The sequence below is a fragment of the Varanus komodoensis genome, unplaced genomic scaffold, assembly GCF_004798865.1.
Source record: "Varanus komodoensis strain SLA01 unplaced genomic scaffold, ASM479886v1 scaffold10, whole genome shotgun sequence".
Classification (NCBI taxonomy): Eukaryota; Metazoa; Chordata; class Lepidosauria; order Squamata; family Varanidae; genus Varanus; species Varanus komodoensis.
The window spans coordinates 27,905,941-27,924,551 of NW_025335269.1; the positions used below are offsets into that span (position 1 = coordinate 27,905,941).

At 41.9% G+C, this 18,611-nt stretch overlaps 1 protein-coding gene across 5 annotated transcripts in view; it reads right to left on the reverse strand.

Annotated features, from left to right (window-relative positions):
- Window positions 1-18,611, reverse strand: part of ARHGEF10 (Rho guanine nucleotide exchange factor 10) — a 114,383-nt gene that overhangs the window by 14,362 nt on the left and 81,410 nt on the right. For 4 of the 5 annotated variants that reach the window (XM_044417807.1, XM_044417789.1, XM_044417798.1 and 1 more), the window contains 2 exons: window positions 13,494-13,636; window positions 739-913 (listed from right to left, as the gene is read on the reverse strand). In XM_044417807.1, the coding sequence (XP_044273742.1) occupies window positions 739-913; window positions 13,494-13,636 (318 nt within the window). The remainder of the gene's footprint in view (window positions 1-738; window positions 914-13,493; window positions 13,637-18,611) is intronic. The other variant, XR_006413513.1, reaches the window with a different exon arrangement.

The following is an 18,611-nucleotide window of genomic DNA, read 5'->3' on the forward strand; positions in this document are numbered from 1 at the left end:
CTCCATATTCTACCAAAATGAAAAAGTGGGTGACGTCTAGCTCACAAAAATGGAACATGGAATGTAAATGTCTTTCTAGACTGAGATTTACTAAAGACATGAGGAAATAGAAGCAGCAGGACTGTGCACACAGCAATCACACACGCCTTGCAATGATGCTTCAAGTTAAGTTCCTGACCCAGCCACTGAATGGCAGACTCTCTTCTGTCCCTTTGTCAAGAGTCAAAATGACATCTTAAATATGAAGACAACTGTAGCATTTTTGTTAAGTGTCCCTTTTGCTTGCTGTCAAAACAAGACAAAACAGTTCATTTTAAAATCTTAAATTATAGCAGGGGAAGGGGGCTTGTAGGGAAGGCTGAATGCCATTAAAAAAGAGCAAGCTGTGGATGTGAAACGGAAATCCTAGCACCCATGTTCAGAATCTTATTTGGAACGGTGACTTTTTAAGTATATGATACTTTGTCCACTTGTATATTTATAATAAAAAGTCATTGAAATTCTATGCCATTTATGATCTCCAAATTACTTCCTCATCATATATTTCCTACTCATGCAACCCCTCACCATACTTTTATGTTAAAACTCCTGTTACAACAACAGTTTAATTAAGATCTCAATTCATACCAATATTATCACTGGGAAAAAAACCTTGCATTGTGCTTACAGACTTGGTGTTTGGGCACTGGCAAGAGTTACCCAATCCAAACCAAGCTAAGCATATGTAAATGTGGGTACCTGACAACATGTTGAGAACCAGAGTAGCAACGTTGACGTCTTGGAGATGCTTAAGAGTTTCGGTGTGGAAAAGGCGAAGAGTAGATCCTGTGGTGAAGGCAATCCAGATTCCAACTCCTGCAACAGCCATATGAGAAATCACCATCCCTTCCTCCTGATGAGCTTCAAAATGGCACTGCATAACAGACAGAAGTCACTGAAAGTCATGCAGAAGAACAAGCAATGTCAGTACTCCATCTTTAGCTGTTTTCTTGGGATGGAGGGAGGAAATTTAGTACTCATTATGAATTAGGACATTAATTTAAAGGTCTATTGTTCCCCTAATGTATGGATGGAAAATTCAGACAGATAATTATTAGGAAAGCCCAAATGTTTGACACTAAGTGCTTAATAAAAATGATTTCATTGCTTCAATGATGCTGATACTCTAATGATTGTAACTGCTGTTCCTATTACAGGGTTGTATCCAGCCTTGCCTCTCCATGAATAGGAAAGCTCCTCCTGTTTGCAGAAGGGATTGGATCAAATGGAGGTTCTGGAAGGTGATTTTCAACAAAGGGAAGGGGATGAAGATGAAAACATTTCTGATGAGAATATAGTGAAACATGATAGCCAATCAAATAGGCCTAAGTGCCAAAATAGAAGATGCACAGGGCAGAGGGACAGGTGTTTCTATAAAAATACTATAAGCCTTTGAGCCAAATTGGTGGAGCTAGAGTGCTTGGTTTTAAAGGAGAACCAAAATGTAGTAGGCATTATGGAAGCCTAGTGGAATAATGGGATACGGTCAAGAGTGGACATAAACCAGACAGGAAGGATAGGGAAGGGCGTACTGGAGGAGGTGTTGCTCTGTCTGTCAAAGAGGTCTTATTGTTCAGCAGAATCCTCCATGGAAGCATGGTGGGTCACAGTACTTGGCTCCAAAACCAATTTAGTACTAGCAACACACTATCCTCACCCGGACCAGAATGATCAAGGTGATCCTGAGATAGAAAATGAGAGCAAAGGAGACTCAAAACAAGGAAGTGTTATAATAATGGATGACTTCAACTACCCTCCACATTGACTGTGTGAATGCATGCTCCAATTCTGACAAAGAGGCCAAATTTCTTGATGTCTTACATGCCTGTGCCCTGGAACAGCCAGTCATGGGGGCAAGCAATCCCGGATTTATCTTGGAGGATGTAATATTAGATATCTAGTAAATGCTGGTGAATCACCTGGAAATAGTGACTAGAGTGCTATCAGATTTATTATACACTTAAGTGAAAGATTGCCAGAGGTCCAACATAATCACATTTGACTTCAAAAGAGGAAAGTTTTCTAAATGAGGGAATGGGTGCAAAAGAATTTGAAAGGGGGAAATGAGAGGCTTAAATCTCTTCAAAAGCTTTTGTTAAGAGCAGTATAGAAAAAATGAGAGAGCGAGAGAGAGAGCAAGAGAGAGATAGCTTGGACAGTACTCAAAACCACAGTAACATAGATGTTCAGCAGAATGCATACCACAAGTAAGGAGAGGTAGCATTGAGTTGAAGAGGGCACCACCAAGGTTAATGAACAGTGTCAAGGAAGCTATTAGAGAGAAAATGTCCCTCTGAAAAGTGGGGGGGGGGGGGGTTCGCCACAATAAGGAAAACTACAGGAAGCACAAGCTTGCACAAGAGAGATGCGAGCAGGTATTCAGGAAGGGATTTTGAGGAACTAAGGCAAACAGTGGTAACAAAAGATTAAATTCTCAGCCTTACTGACAAGCAGAAAGTTCATAAATCACTAGGTCCAGATGGCATCTATCCTAGAGTTTGTAAAGAACTCAAATCTGAAATTATTCACCTTCTTACAAAAATATGTGATATGACCCAAGATCAGCCTCCATACCAAGGAGGGGAAAAAGGCCTGTGTAACACCAATTGCAGGCCAGGTAGCTTCCTGTCTGTTCTGGGCCAATTGCTTGAAAACTTTATTAAAGATGGAATCACTAAGCACATAGAAAGACAAGCCTCACTGAAACATGACTTCTGCAAGGGTGATTCCTGCCTCACTGGCCTATTGAAAGTGTCCATAAACATGTACAGAGGTGAGTTTGTTTAGAAAAAATGTGATAGATGGGTTTAAAATTATGCACAGTGCGGAGAAAGCAGAGGAGGGGACCTTTTCCCCCCTCTCCCATAGTACCAAGACATGGGGTCATTCCATGTAGCTGATTGGTGGGTGGTCCAGGACAGATAAAGGGAATACTGTACATATTTCCCCAGAAAAAAAATACTGTTAAAACTGTTAATAATTTCCCCCTTAATTATAAATATTTTTAATTTGGTGGAGAAGAAGAATACTGCAATTAACACACACTATTTGAAACATCTATTTGTACATTTAAAGAGAACTGCAATCAATGAAATAGCAGGGAGCGAGGAGAGGCAAACAGCAACCCTCCCCTTCTTTCCCCAGGAACATCAGAGGCGGGTTGCTCTTTGTACATTGTCAGGCAGCTTGAGGACTGCAGCCTCTTTAAATGCCCTGTTGAATTCAATAGATGTGAAATGCCAGGGATGCTAGTGGAGAGATAGGCGGTGTATAAATATTTTAAATAAATCTATAAATGGTGCAGTTATGCTGTGTGCTGTAGAAAAAAGAAATGGAAAAAGGATCCCCAAAGCAGGAACAATGCATGTAGCTAGTTGTCTGGATTTCCCAAAATGTTAACCAGAGTGGACACAAACAGGTGTCAGACTCTTAGAACAATTAAATAGCAGAGTCCAACTCATTCCTAACCCTACTCATTTTAAGAAGATATGGAAAAGGTGGTGTTACCTTCCTAAGCTGTATAATGCCAGTCCATTCAAAGCAAAACAATAAAAAAGGAAAAATCCCTGTGTTCAAAATGCACACTACACAGGTATTTTTATGGAAAGGTGCTGGCTTTATTCAGAGAAGGGTCTGAGCAAAAGGCTCTAGCGAAAGATAAAATGTGATAGCTGAAGTTATGCTGTTTTGAAGGGAGAAAAGCAAAAGGGTTTCAGACTCCTGTCCTTCAGATCCATGGGAACAGAGCGTGCCACCCAAGTAAAGAGCAAGGCAAGAAGCGGGGGGGGGGGGGAATCATATGGCCAAGAAATACCATGTTAATTTTGCAAAATCAATTTACTAATCTGACTCATGGGAAGGTTCAATGAGAAAGTGATTTTTTAAAATCATGAAAGCAATTAGTAACAGCAATTTCTTGACTGTTAAAAGGCATTTAAGAAGGGTTAAAAACCAAGCGGTACAATGGCGGGGGCTGGGGAGAGGGAAGGAATTTTATATGAGGGAGAAATCTTTCAAGGTTTGGTTGCTTTGATGCTACTTGAAAAACATGAACTTTCCCATTCATCATACTGAGGAAAGGTGATCACATGGAAGACTCCTCGTGGGCATAGCTCATTGTATTCTATCTTCTTTTTTAATGCAGAATTTTACACTGTCTATCATATACCACAGATTTCCTCCTGCCACTCCGCCCCCAGTACATAACAGAATCTTCTGTCCGCATGCCTACCATTTGTCCCTTCTGCCACCTATCCCCCACCCTTCCACTAAACATTTCCCTTCCTTTCCTGCCTTAGTCAAGTCAGCACCGAGCACACATTTTTTTAAATGAAAAACAGGATTTGTGCAAGAAAGCATGTTGAAAGTTTTTCAAACCCACATTTTCAAAAGGAGGTAATTCTGAAAGGATGCCAGATAAAAGAGGGAAATAGCAGGGTTTACAGTACACCAACAGGAAAAGAAGTGACACAAAGGGGAGCAAAGCTGTGGCAGATGGGCAGGTTTGTTCAAGTATCTCAACCGTGCCCCCACAGAAATGCCACAAAGCCCCCAAACTGTTATCACACCAGTAGTTCTTTAAGGTATTGTGGTTTGCCAGAAAAATTAACAGATTTTACTCATGGAAAAAAATGGCAAGGTGAGAAAAATCACAGAGTGGCTGCAGGATCACAATGGCATTATGTGGTCAGCTCAGAAAGCTGCACAAATGGGGCAAGGCACCTCCAACGCCCCATCTGTTTAAGCTGCAAGAAAACTCAGCACTGATGAAAAAGCTTTACCTCTGGTCTGCTCAGGTATTATATGCTGTAGGCAGGTCTCTGTTAGCATCTGGGAAACTTACGTTCTTACGAAAGTTTCACAGAAACTCAGAACAAACCCTTACCTTAAGGTATGAATAAAGAGGTAATTTTCTCATGCAAACATGGGGAACAAACATCCCTACCTGAAAGCTGGCTGCCTCCCAAAATATATGCTGTGCAGTCACTATGCAGTGTAAACACATCTCATTTTCAGACAGATAAAGGTGTGCTGCAGCACTAGTCCCTCCACAGAGAAGGTGGGTTCCGAGTCAGTTTCACTGGAAGGAAGCCAAGGGGCTAGTAGTCAAGCGGGCCAAGCCAGGGGCAAGTTTAGGCCAAGTTTCACATGCGCTCATCCCATTGCTAGCTCCATGTCATGGAATTTACTCCTAAGTAAACTGTTTGCAGTGGAACGGCACAGCACACTTGTGTATTCACAGTCACTCCTGGACATATATGGGCAGGTATGAAAAGACAGTCAAATACATTGTGGTTGTCTCCATACTAGGATCATTTAGTGTTCTTATTCTTCCACAATCTGCTGAAAGGAGAATCAAAATGAATCCAAAGCAGTAGTTAACACGCTGGGTAACTTCCAAGCTCGATTTCTGCAATGTGCTCTATGTGGAGCTACCCTTGTGCCAACTCCAGACATTGCAACTGGTACAAAGTATGGCAACCAGGCAGGTCTCTGGGACACCATGGAGAGACCACGTATCTCCTATTTAAAGTCTTTACACTGGCTCTCAACGCATTTCCTGATGACGTTGGTAATCACCTTTGTTGGTAATCACCTTTAAGCCCTTCATGGCTTGAGTCCAAAATAGCTTCAGGAGCGTCTTTTCTAATGCATTCTGCTTCATCAGCTAAGGTCCTCTGGGGATAATCTTCTGTAAGATTAGTGTCAACTATCCAGAGGACTTTCTCAGAGGTTTCCCCTAAACTATGGAATGGTCTGCTGGGATAGATGAGTCCAATAACCTAGACTGCTCCCTTCAAGAGGGAGTTAAAGATGTATCTCTTCTAACAGGATTTTCCAGATTAGTTTTAGTTAATATGCCTGTTTTTAGTCTAAATCGCAGTTCTTGTTGGTTCAATCTCTTTTAAACCGCCAAAATCCTATGGGAATGTGGTGGTATATATAAATAAAAATTTAAAATGGTAGCATATGTTAATAATGAAACAAAGGGCCAAAGGTAAAAGAAGTGGAGTTCTGAGTAGGGAATATAGTGCTATACTGAGTACTATGTGAGACCACCATTTTCATTCCTCTTCCAATTTATTGTGCAACAGCAATGCTAAAATGGACCTGATTTAGTGATGTGGAGTTGAAATGTTTACAGAACATTGTACAATATTTTCTGGAAAATATTTCAGTACATTATTCCTCTGCCTAAAATCTTCTATTTCATATGACCACCAGTAAAAAAAAAAAAGCATCTAAGCTCACTGCAAATACAATAGTATAATCCTGACAGTTATAAAATTATGAAATACATCTATTTCTCATGAATGAAATTGAACTAATGCTCAGTGATAGTATAAGTGAAGCTTCCCAGGCAACCTCAGCAGAAAAGAGTATAACCCTATTGAAATAGGGAAGTGGTTGTCAGTTCTTTGAGTTTCTAATATCAATTAGGGTTCGGGTTGCAGTCTTCAGAAATTCATAGAGTAGTTGATAGCTGCTACATGCTTTAACAGTATTCTCATGGCATTTTAAGGCTCACAAGTACAGCCAGGTCAGATCCACAGACAAATATTTCTCAGTTGTAATCTCTGTGGCTTAAGGGCTAAAGATGGGTGCAGAGCTACATGGGTGTAGGCACCAAGAAGTTGAAGATGTAGGACTCGCCGTGGCCCAGCTGGGATCAGAAGTCCAAGTCACAGAAAGCAAATAGATTATAGTTCATAAGGAAACACAGACTGGCAGCATCATCACAGTCTTTGCAGGTTCTTCACAAAATATCCAGGGAAATAACATGACCCGATAAGTGAGAGTGTATATGCTTCCTTTGGCCCTAAATGGTGATGGATCCAAACCTAATGATCACAGATAATAAAACAAGTAGTTCCTAGCAATGTTTCCGATCATCTACAGGAAGTGGCTATACCAGCTATTTCACCCAACCATTAATTGATGCTTTAGCCCACCATAAGGCTTTTTTTCCGGATCAGATGTTTCACTGCTGTCCTGCAAGGGTGGGGCATCAACCTCTGCAAGACAGACCCTCCTTCTATAGGGTTCCTCACACAGGCTGCCAGTTCCCATGCCTGCAGGCCAAAATCTGCAGCTGGGCAAGGGAATGATCCTAGTTCTACTTGCTTTTGCTTGAGAAGACTGACAGGACTTCTTTCAGATCAGCCTAAATATTCCACAGAGTTTTTAAGACCTCAACCCGACCAGATTATTTCTGATCAAATTCTAAATAGAACTAAGAAGCCCTGTCTGAAACTGATGTAGTCTGGGCTGACAGACATGGGTACCTTGTAATTGGCAAGGGAAGCTATCTGTACCATCAAAAGTACCTCTCTTCACTACTTCTGATCACTCTAATCCATACAGAAACAGCTCCTCATCTTCACAACTAATCTGGAAACCAGTCCAGGAAGACTTCCCTGCACTTTCCAAAGCATCCAGTACAACGGCAAAGGAAGTGTTCAGGTGGTCACAGCGGCCTAAGAGGCACTGCCAGAATAGGGGAGCCAGAATCATCCCAGCAAAAAGAGGGGTGAGGAAATCCATAATCACATTCCTTATTTATTAGTAGCACTTATATACCAGTTAAGATAATAAAATCCCTAAGCAGTTCACATATAAATATAAAAATAACATTTTAAAAACTATTAAAGCAATTCCAATAACAATTGCAAGATAATGCAAGGAGTAAAGTGGGGCAGCATATAATTACAATTCATTACAAATCAGAGCAGCCTGGGTGAACAAGCGCATTTTCAAGATGCATTTGAAATATATTTGAGTCTGGCCATGAGATGCTCAGTGCACGGATCGCCATGGCTGTTATTCCCATCCAGGAACATGTATTGTTGGTGTACCAGCCAAAGATATCAATGAATGCAGCATGGGATTAGGCTGAAGTACTGACTAAGCTGCTATCCATGGCAGAAGCTAAGAACACTGATCATCAGCTGAACAAGGCAGGAATATGACCTGCTCTTTCAGAAGCCTAATTGGAAGAGCATCCTTGCATTTATTTATCACTGCCGGTTGGTGTGATCTCTTTTTTCCACCCAGTTACTGGCATGACTTTTCACAGGATTATCACAGAGGTTCCTCACGTACTGCAAACACTACACAGACCTCTTCTTCCCATTGATCACTGACTGCAATTATAGTTTTACCTCTCTTAGATAGAGATTAAATAATCTGGGAGGGATGCCATGCCCCCCAGGAAGATAGATTACTGTTCAAACAAGCAAGTTTTATTATAAGCATGTGTGCTCTGGGAGACAGTTCTTCTCTCTCGCCCCACTCCTCATCTGTAATTGCTCTTCCCTTTCATCCTACCCCAAAATAAATACTGAGCCTCTGGCATTGGGCCTAGCTTGCAAATAGAGATGAACTCTCAGAAGAACTACCTTCCAAGGAAGAGTTTTTTACTTTAGAGAATTTCATTGGCCCTGGGAGGGGAGCTTGTGCCCTATTTGATACAATTTTGGCCTTGGTTGCTGTCATACCTGTCAGGAATATACACTTCCTTTACAAAGTCTTATCAGAGTCTTATTTATTCCCAGCTAGTAGCAAGAAGACTATTTCTCAAAGTTTTAATAATATATGCACTAGACTCTTACATGATTATCTCTCAGGTTTCTTCAATGAACAAGCAAGGATCCGTTCTGTTGTTACAGCTGCTAACAAATTTCAAAGGCATTTCTCTTATCACATTCTGTATTTAACAGCTAGCTTATTATACTTCCAGATAACACATGGTTCAGCTTGTACATTTCTCTCCTGAAATTTCAAGAGGTTTAATGAATTGCCATGGACACATTTAAAGGAGACTGGTCTTTCCAATTAACCTGTTCTGGAGGTGCTCTGTTTTCATTGCTTATTTCTACATTACTGGCTTTGGACATTATTTAGTGTGATCTCAGTGTCCCCCCACGCCTCTCCCCACGACACATGCACTATGAAGTCAGCCTGTCTTGGATATTGCAAGTGAGATGCTTTGCAAAGTAGACTTTACTAATCTGCCTCCTCCCTAGGTTATCATTCCACCACTTTCTTGGGAGGAACTGTGCTTATATGGCAAACACAAACCTCACATACACACACCAAGACAAATAATGTAGAAAAAAGAAGTAGGCATCATTTCTGTTTCTCGCTTGCTCTCTTGCTGGATCTCATGCTCTCTAATTTGGGAGAATCCTTAAATCCAGTGGCCACTGAAACCTATGGACATCTGGATGTCATACAAAAGCAAGTGGCTTCAGGACGTGCATTTATTAAATAGCATTTCTTACTCAATAGTAAGCATGTTTGAAAAAATAATACACCTATAATATGTCATCTAGCGTAAACCCCTGTTCTGCAAAAGTCATCTTGCCACTTATAGTCTATCTGAAGGCAGCTGAGCTGTATTGCTCATACCAACTTTGTTCTGCCGGAGAAGAGCTGCTGCAGAGCTTCACTGCTACCCGCAGCTGGAAAGGCAGCCTCGTGATGAGGAGGACTGCCTGCTTGGGCAAAGCTCCCTTCTGCCTCTTCCAGAAGAGAACGTGATTGTGCCCATGCCCTGCCGCAGTTCTCATCTCTGCCCTGGGAAAGCCCACAACAGAGCATTGTGGTGGCTGTCACACTGGCATCCATCTGTTTTGCTGCACTATCCTACCCCATCTTTTATTTTCTCCTCCTGAAAGAAGAGAAAAGGGGAAAAGGGGGGATAAGATGACACAGAAACCTGGCTTTCTCCATCTCTCTTTTGCCAACTCTATGGCAACCTCAGAGCTCCAGCACACATTTCCAATGCAGCAGCCAAATTCAAAATCTCTTCAAGACAGTGGCGCCTGAGAGGACCAGCCACAGTGACAACAGCTTGCTGCACAGTCACATCTTTCTCTTTTCTCCCACTTACTCCCTGTGCAAACTCCTTTGTGACTCTTGGCCTAAAGAGCTGTGCCAAGGACTGAACCACGCTTTCCCAAGCATAGCAAGTTCTGCATAATGAGCCCCATTGTTCAAGGGAAGTGACTGACTTACTACTTTAAGGAAGAACGATAAAGCAGTGTTTAGACATGCCACCAAAGAACACAGGGCATGTTGTTTATTTAGATGGCTTTGCTTGCTTCTAAAATAAATAAATAAATGCATATTTATTTCATCAGCACACAGAAATGGCCAAGAATCTAGTTGTTTTACATCTATGTTGCAGCACATTTTTCCAAATAAGGAAAGGGAAGCACATGAATGCCGTGCTTTCTGTGCCCTAGACACAACTCTGAGGAAGCAGACCGTTCAATGGGAAAGCAGGTGTGCCAGACCTACATGCTGAAACACACAAGCCAGGGAACTGAAGCAGTGGAAGCAGAGTGCTAGAACTAAAGCTACACTGTAAAACCTGCTTGTTTGTTATTAACAGCTTTGTTTTGGAATGAGAGACACGTTGCGCATTCCAAAGATTTAACAGTGCTACAGTACCAATATCACGAGCCTGTGCAGTGCTCTGCTTGCATAGCAACCTCGAGGAATAAGCACTGAAGTACTGATCCTGCAGCAGCATTGTGATTTGCACTGGACCTTTGCAGCAGCGCACTAGCAGCTGTAGTCCCGGAAATGGCTAAGATGGGCGATTTTCCTGCTGAAGAAACAGCAACATGGTGCCACAGTTTTCTCAACCTGGTGCCCTCCAGATGTGCTGGACTGCAAGTGGCATGACTCCCAGCCAGCTTGACCATCCAGGCCAACACATCTGGAAGGAATCAGGCCGAGGAAGGCTCCTGTGCCACACAGGGGCACTTGGACTTACTTCTCCCCTCTCCTGCCAGTTCGTTCATGTCCTGACTTTCTTATAATCAGCTTTTGAAGTCTGTTAGAATCACAGAGCTTGGCACAATCCTATGCCAGTCACAGTTGGAAGTAAGGATTTCTGGAGACTCCCTTTCTTGCCAGGCAAGCTCCTTATGAGAGCCACATCATACTAGGCTGGGTTCTGGGGAAAGCATTTCTAAAGCAAACAAAAACAGCATTTCTAATTGCACACACGTTATAACCACAAAAATCAATTCTGTCACTATACATGGCATGCAGCTTCCAATAAAGTTTTGAGCAAAACATCACATTCAAGTTCATCCATCCTCCGCCAGTGACAGGGATGCCAAGAGGCAGATTTCCTGTGTTAAAAGCACACAGTAAGGAAAGAACAGTGGGCAGAACAGAAACACAGATCTAGAGCAAAGTGCCAGCTACTTTGTTCCTTTGCCTCGAACGTATTGAATCCGCGAGAAAAGCTCAGCTCTGTTTAAGCACTGCATTTGGTTTGTTTACCAAGAACTGCAGCCAAACTTATGCAGTTCCATGGCTGCATCTATGCTGGGAAGAAGAGGGAAATAATCATGGCACAGACATCATGATGTGTGGGGCTCTGTGGTCAAAGCAGGCAGCCTGCAAAAAATCTTGGAGTCCCAGCTGGTCTATCACAGACTCAGGCATGTCCCAACTTGGACAGGGCACAGGAAAGGTTGACGGCGTGGAACTGCCATCTTTGCTCCATTTCGAGGATGTAGAAGATGCATAGCATGATCCTAAACCAGAGCTGCAGTACATTCTCCTACCTGATTGCCTTGAGTTTCTAGCTCTCCTACAAATAGCATGTACTATGGATACAGGGCTAGTCTCCAGTTAGCAGCACCAGCAAAGATGTCTTCTACCAGGATGACCGATTAGTGATGGAGTGTGTGTGAGGACACACTATTGCTTTCCTGAGTGATGCTAGGGAAGAGGGTTCTGGTCTTCCCAGCATCAGGCCTTTATTGCAATAGGCGCTTCCACCTCAGGCAAGAATGCTGGCATAGATGGCTTTGGGACCGAAACAGGTCAGCTGAGGACAGCAGCTGTCAGACTGTACTGACACCGGCCTTATATCATTCTTTTCCTAGTTCTCACAGAGCAGCAGGAAGCCCGGGGTAATGCCTCATTTGCAGTTTCTCCATTAATACTATTATGAGTCAAGCTGATACAATTGCAGTTCAAATTTAATGGTATTATTCCATTATTCTGTAGCATTTGGTAACAGTGTTTATCCCAATGTCAGAAAAACAGAAATATTGCCATTCCTTCCCATGGTGCCAAATAGTCCAGGGCACACACAAATCTCTGTACTTCAGCTCCTCCCATATCAGATCACATTATTCCAGAGGCATGGAAGAGACCACTGCTATTACAGTTCCCATGCTCCTGGGGTATTGGCCATACCAGACTGGAGCAGCAGTTATTACTGGAGAAAGAAGGAATACCAGTAAACTTATTATCTGCAGCAAAAGTGCATCATCTGCTCCTCACATGTGATATAGGATTATAACAGACGAATTGAAAGAATAAGGCCATCGGGTCCAGCCGCCTGTTCAGTGCAGGACTCCAGGTTAAAGCATCCCAAAAACATGGCTGTCCTCTACCTCCATGCAGGAAAATCAGTAATCATATTAAAAGTAACGAGACCCCCAGGAGAGAGATGATCTGCCAGAAAGATAGCAATCAAAAACAATTACACTACCAGGCATAGCTCATCCGATCTGAATGGCTCAGTGCTGCAGACACCATTCAGTATTGATACCTCATTAAGTAACTGTGGAATTAATATTACCCCCTCCATGCATAGTGCTGCATTATCCAGTCTACCAAAATCTTATCAAGAACATGCTTTTGTGCCACACTTACACACTTAAACCAGTAGGAAGATTAGCCATGCATGAAAACATTTTCATGCAGTAAACATTGTACTTAATGCACTCAGGAAAACTCTGCGCAATTCTACTGGACTTCATGTTCTTTGAGAAATAGATCTCTTAGATCTCATTATTTCTTGAAATAAATTTTAAAATGTTGTCTCTGATGGAGATGGGGTGGGGTAACCATGTCTCCAAAGAAGGAGCAGCACATGGAAGGAAAATATCTCAAGTCACAGAGAAGCTGCTAGCACAAAATTAAAAACTGGATTTCAGATTGTGCATCCACACACAGCTGGTGGGAAATACAATTTTCACAACACTGCTGTCTTCCTCCCCTGCTGTCCTACAATCAATTAACAATGGGAACAGGGAATACCAAGAGAGGGGGAAGAGAAGGGGAGACATGGGAGTACTGCTTTAATCATGGATGATTCATGTTGGCATCCAACTTGCTTATCTCAATTCACCAAGTGTTTACGCTGCCAGTGTTAAAGCATGAACAGCAAGTGTAACCAGCCTTTTGCTTGCAGACCCTGGAGGCATTATTCACGTAGAGGTCTCCTTTCCTTACAGGGTGAGCTAGAGTGCAGCATGCACAAGCCAAAGCACCAGAAAACAATATTTTCTAAAGATTATGTCTGCAAATGTTTTGTCTGGCTGGATGAAAAGCATACATTTCACACAAGGAATGGCACTATACAACACAGTATGAAAGGCATGCGTCTTGAGAAACTTTTTCTTTGTTTTTACCTCCACAGTATGGGTCTCAGTACTAATTATAAAAATTTGTCCTCCAGAAGCAGCCCAGATGGTTTCTTCCATGACAAGCAGACTTCTTACTGGAAGAACGCCCAGCTTCACTACCTTCTGAGGTTCGGAGTTCCAGGCTCCATCTTTAGCAAAAGAGACAAAAAGATTAAAAGAAAAGTATTTGCACTTGTGTGTAGATATACTGTATATGAGACACAAGTCTTGTGTATACTGTGAGACGGCCTTGCTTACCAAAAACGTGCTCTTCTTTTCTTGGATCTGCTGTGGCATCTATTTAAATGGATTTCATGACTTTTTGTGTTGCTTCAAAACTCTCCTCAACAAGAGACCACAGCAAGGGGCAATAACAAAGGAACACAGAAAGCCACTGGTTCATCACACACGATCTCTGAAACCCTGAATGGATATTGTCTATAATTCATGTCAGGAAGGAAGGAATTGAAAAGCATTTTGCAAAAGCCATGGGGAGAAAAGCCTTTGCATTTCAGAATAAACCCCAAGTAGTTGCCATGTGTTAAAGCTCTAATCCTAATGTTCAGTTTTCTAGGGACCGGAACTGCTCCACTAATTGGGCTGCCTTCCTTTGAATATCTGACAGCTCCCTTTTGTGCAGTCCTCTCAGGCTAGAAAAAAGGAGGCTCATATAAAAATGTAGGTTAATTTTTTGACATTCATTCATGATTTTTGTCATATACACACTTCAAATAAACATGATGCTCCCCTACCCCCTCTATCTGCATAAGATTTCTCTCCCCTCTGTTTTGATCGCTAGAACAAACATTAATCTTTCTGTTCAATAGCTTCCCTTTTCCCCCTCCAGAGTAGCACCACTGGTATTTCAACAGTGTTGCCAAAATAACCCTGTGAATGGAGCTTGTTAATTGAGTTGTGCAATGGAGCATAAATCATGAATAGTGACCACTGACTTTTTTAAAAATAGCCAGGCAGTGAGATTTGAAATATATGCAATGGTTAGAAGCAGTCTATGTTTTTATTTTTTTAACATATTTAAGAATTTAATATCTATATTCTAGGTTCCGATTATCATCACCTATCCAAATGAACCATGCAAACCAAGGGTAAGGTGGAGAACTTTGAGAGAATCCATCCACAGGCGTCACATCCATGTGCTACAGGTGTCTCGCATGGTTTCTAGAGCTGCAATGGAGCACTCAAAGGGTGCTCCTTTGATTTTGACCTTTTGGGTGCCCTGCAGCAGTTCTGATTGCCGCTTGGTTTGCAATTTTTAAACAAATACATGCCTGGATCACCCTGAATTTTAGGAGACAGCATGCAGGGGTGCTGCAGGAAGACATTATTGTTTTTTGACCTCTCATAGCTGCTCTGGTGAACATATCAGGGCAAATACTGGCTATATGTCCACTTCTCACCTGAACTTCTTTGAACCAGTCTTAAAGCAGGCCCACTGAACACAAGCAATTGATTTCAATGGGTCTACTCCTAGTATAACCAAGTTCCAATTTAACTCATTGCATATATACACAGATACTGGAAAAAATCTGTAGAAATTGTCCCTTGAGTCAGTGGTACGTTCACTGGTGCACTTTAGAAATCATTAGAGTAAGACTTACGGGATCAACACTCCAGGATGAATGCTCTCTGACCTTTGGGCTTAGATCTTCAAGTCTGGTGAGCATAACTGAAAGCACCCAGGCCAAACTTACTGACTGGGTCCACATGATCAGAGGAGAAAAAGAAGTCATGGTGACTTCTTTTCCCCACCTCATGTATGCCAGGCACATGCAACCTCGTTTCTGTAATTACCCATGGGATGCACGGCTTACCATGTTGTCCAAACATTGCCTGTACTTGTCACCAGTTAGCTAAGCAGAGATAAAGCATGGTTTGGTTTGGTTTGGTTTGGTTTGGTTTGGTTTGCAGTGGAGGAAAGCTGATCATGGCCTCCCTTACCAGGTTTCAAGGAATACAATCTAGCACTATATTCCCACAGAGGTAGCTGTGTTTCACTCTCAAATTTGCTTATATTAATGCAAAAATCTGCAACACTGTGAATGGCTGGCAAAGCTGATGAAGAACTGTTGGAACTGTAGAAGGAAGTAGTGCAGTTTTGGTTCTCTCATACCACTTATGCCAGTGATTGTGAATGTCTCTGCTCCAGCACTCTCCAGCTTTGCTTTATGTTTCTGACAAAATAGGTCAGCACTTCATAAAGCTGCCCCTTCTGGGATGATTGGAAATGCAGCTTGAAGGATTATAGGTACAATTTGGGGGGGGGGGGAATAAATTCCTAAGTGTGTGTGTGTGTGTGTGTGTGTGTGTGTGTGTGAAAGAGAGAGAGAGAAGAGAGAGAACAAGCAAGTGAGCAGGACGGGGGACCCAACCCGGGGTATCTGGACATGCTTTTAACAGACTCAGAAAAGACCTGTAATTGCAGCAAATTTTAAACGAAAGGCCTGTAAACTTAGTCTGTCCAACATAACGAATGCACTATGAGCTCTCTTTTTAAAATTCATATGACTGTGGCATAGGAGCAAATTAAGCTACGGCATATGATATATCCATTGTTCAGCTATTCTGCTGTTCCCGCCTTTTCTGCCTGATAGGGAAGGAAGTACCCTGCAGCCAACAGTCAGAGACCAAAGGGAGGCTGCCTCAGGGTATTGCCCTGGCTTACTTGCTTGACCACTTCCTTGCTACTATGGCTTCGGCCTCTTCCTGCTACTGCAAAAGAAAGCATCGTTCATCAGTGTCTCTCAGGCAACCAAATGCAAGCAGCTTTGCTCCCCAACAAGTGATTAAGTTGGCAACCACAGAGGAGTCCGCTAATGCCCATGGCATATAACAACACCAAATCTGATGATATGCTACAGACAAAGATATATTAAAAGGAAAGTTCAAAGTACATTTCACATCACTGTGAGCCTTTAATTGGACATATACTTGTGGAGAATACAATGGGTCATAAATAGCACAAAGGCTGATACAACCAGAAGGTATCAAAGGAAATAATTTCATCAAAGGAGAATAAATGCTTGAAATGAATATTAATAATGAAATTTGTGAATGTTTTGTAATGGGCCAGTGTTACCACCACATGAACGGGAACTTTTTAAAATATATTTTCTTTTTTAGAAATGTGGAATGTGAGGAACAGGTTTTATATACATATGGCAGAACTGAAATCTACTTACATAATTTTAAGAACATTTTTGACATATAATCTACACAACTGAAAGCTGTAAACAGTCTCCTAGATTATTTTAAGGAAGATGAATGTTTCAACCATTTGAATCCAAAAGGAAATAATTTAAGAGCAGCCAAAAATGTAATCTTCTCACATTCACCTAGTGTGCCCATTGAAAAAGAATGGTTTGATCAGGTTTAGTGATTGGCCAAGATGACCAAACTTACTGAACTGGTGTGACTGAAAGCAACAGAAAGATAATTTGAGAAGTAAAATACTTATCTAAAGTAGAAATTCGGTATGAGTATCAATAAGGCATATGGTGTTTTTCATTGTTAATATAAATGACATATTGCATAAGATTATAGGATTCTCTCCATATGATACATATGAGGTGAAGGTTGAACAATATTAAACAGAAAACATTTTATGTTATATGGATACATGTTGTCATCTATCTTTTATATGTTTCATATGTTAGGACCCCGAGGGTGTGGAATGGGCTTCCATGGGAGGTCATTGAGGCCCCATCGGTGCGGATGTTCAAAGATAGGCTGGACATGCACATGGTGGGCATGTCGGGAGCGGAGCCGGCTGGAGCCGGGGGTCAGACTAGATGGCCCAGGAGGCTCCTTCTGACTCGCTGTGTTTCTATGTTTATAATAAGACAATTGCAGTTAAAAAGAGAGTGCAAAAAGATCTACTGTTATGTGCTTCACAGTACTAAAGTGCAGTTTACTAACACTTAGAAACTTATTAAATTGTTTCAGCAACTGAAGCCACCCTTCGACCTTCCCACGCACAGCACTGTGAGTAGGCCTTCCAACAGCCAGCTTTAGGTATAACATCCATCTGCGTGAGATATTTTGCATTAGAAACCCACCTTAAGCAATGAAATGAAAAAGCAGTCTGAGTGAGTAGTACAACTGCTTTGCTTGCTTCTGGGGTAAAGGGGAAACTGAGAATTTGGGGAATTGCCTTACAATGAATCAGACCATTGGCTCATCCAGCATTAACTGGCACTGATTCTCCAAGATTTCAGGCAGGAATTTTTACAGCCCTACCTGGAAATAGCTGAACTGGATCCCAGGACCCAGCATGTGTCACACCACTGAGCAGTGGCTTTTTCCAGTGAGAGCATCCATCCTGTGTGCATGCATTTGGAATTTGCATATCTTCTTGTGAGGCAAGAGGCCTGCAAGTTCTCTCTAGGAACCTTGCCCCCAAATACATGCAAGGCAGGTGTGCAAGTCAGTTTAATACCTCTCACAACAATGCATCAGCTTTGAAACATGCCACAGTGTCAAGCTACAGCCTGCACTTATTGTAATGGGAACTTAAGAGGTCTTACTGAGACATTTCTGAGATGTCTTCCCACAGATGAGATTATAGTCATTATTTTGATCTGAACCTATTAAACATTAATAAAAGAAGCAGCCAAGGAATTTCATTTGTTCACGGGGATATGAACACATCGTGCTTCTTTATACAGGTTGAGAGCATCAATATGTGCAGCAGGGGAGACTACCAGCTTTAAAAAATATCAGATGTACAGTTTTTCATGTAATGCTACCAAGGTTATAGTGGAAAAAGAAGTACTGTAGAAGAAACCATATTATGTAAATACTTGGTAGCCATGATAAATTACTGCTATATCTGCCCCATCTTATGAAAATACTCCATGCTCCTTCACACATGATGCATTATCTAAAATGATAAAAACACCCTCTTTGGAAAAAAAATCTATCACTCTGTTATACGCACAAGGCCAGATGTGCCAACACATGCATGTGTGCACAGCCCAGGCACCAGCTGCTGATTGGGACAATTCAGCTGTATCTGCCTATGGTGATATGAGTCATGTTACCTGGTTACCTGAAGGAGCGCTTACATCCATATTTGCCCAGTCGCCCCCTGAGATCGGCGGGAGA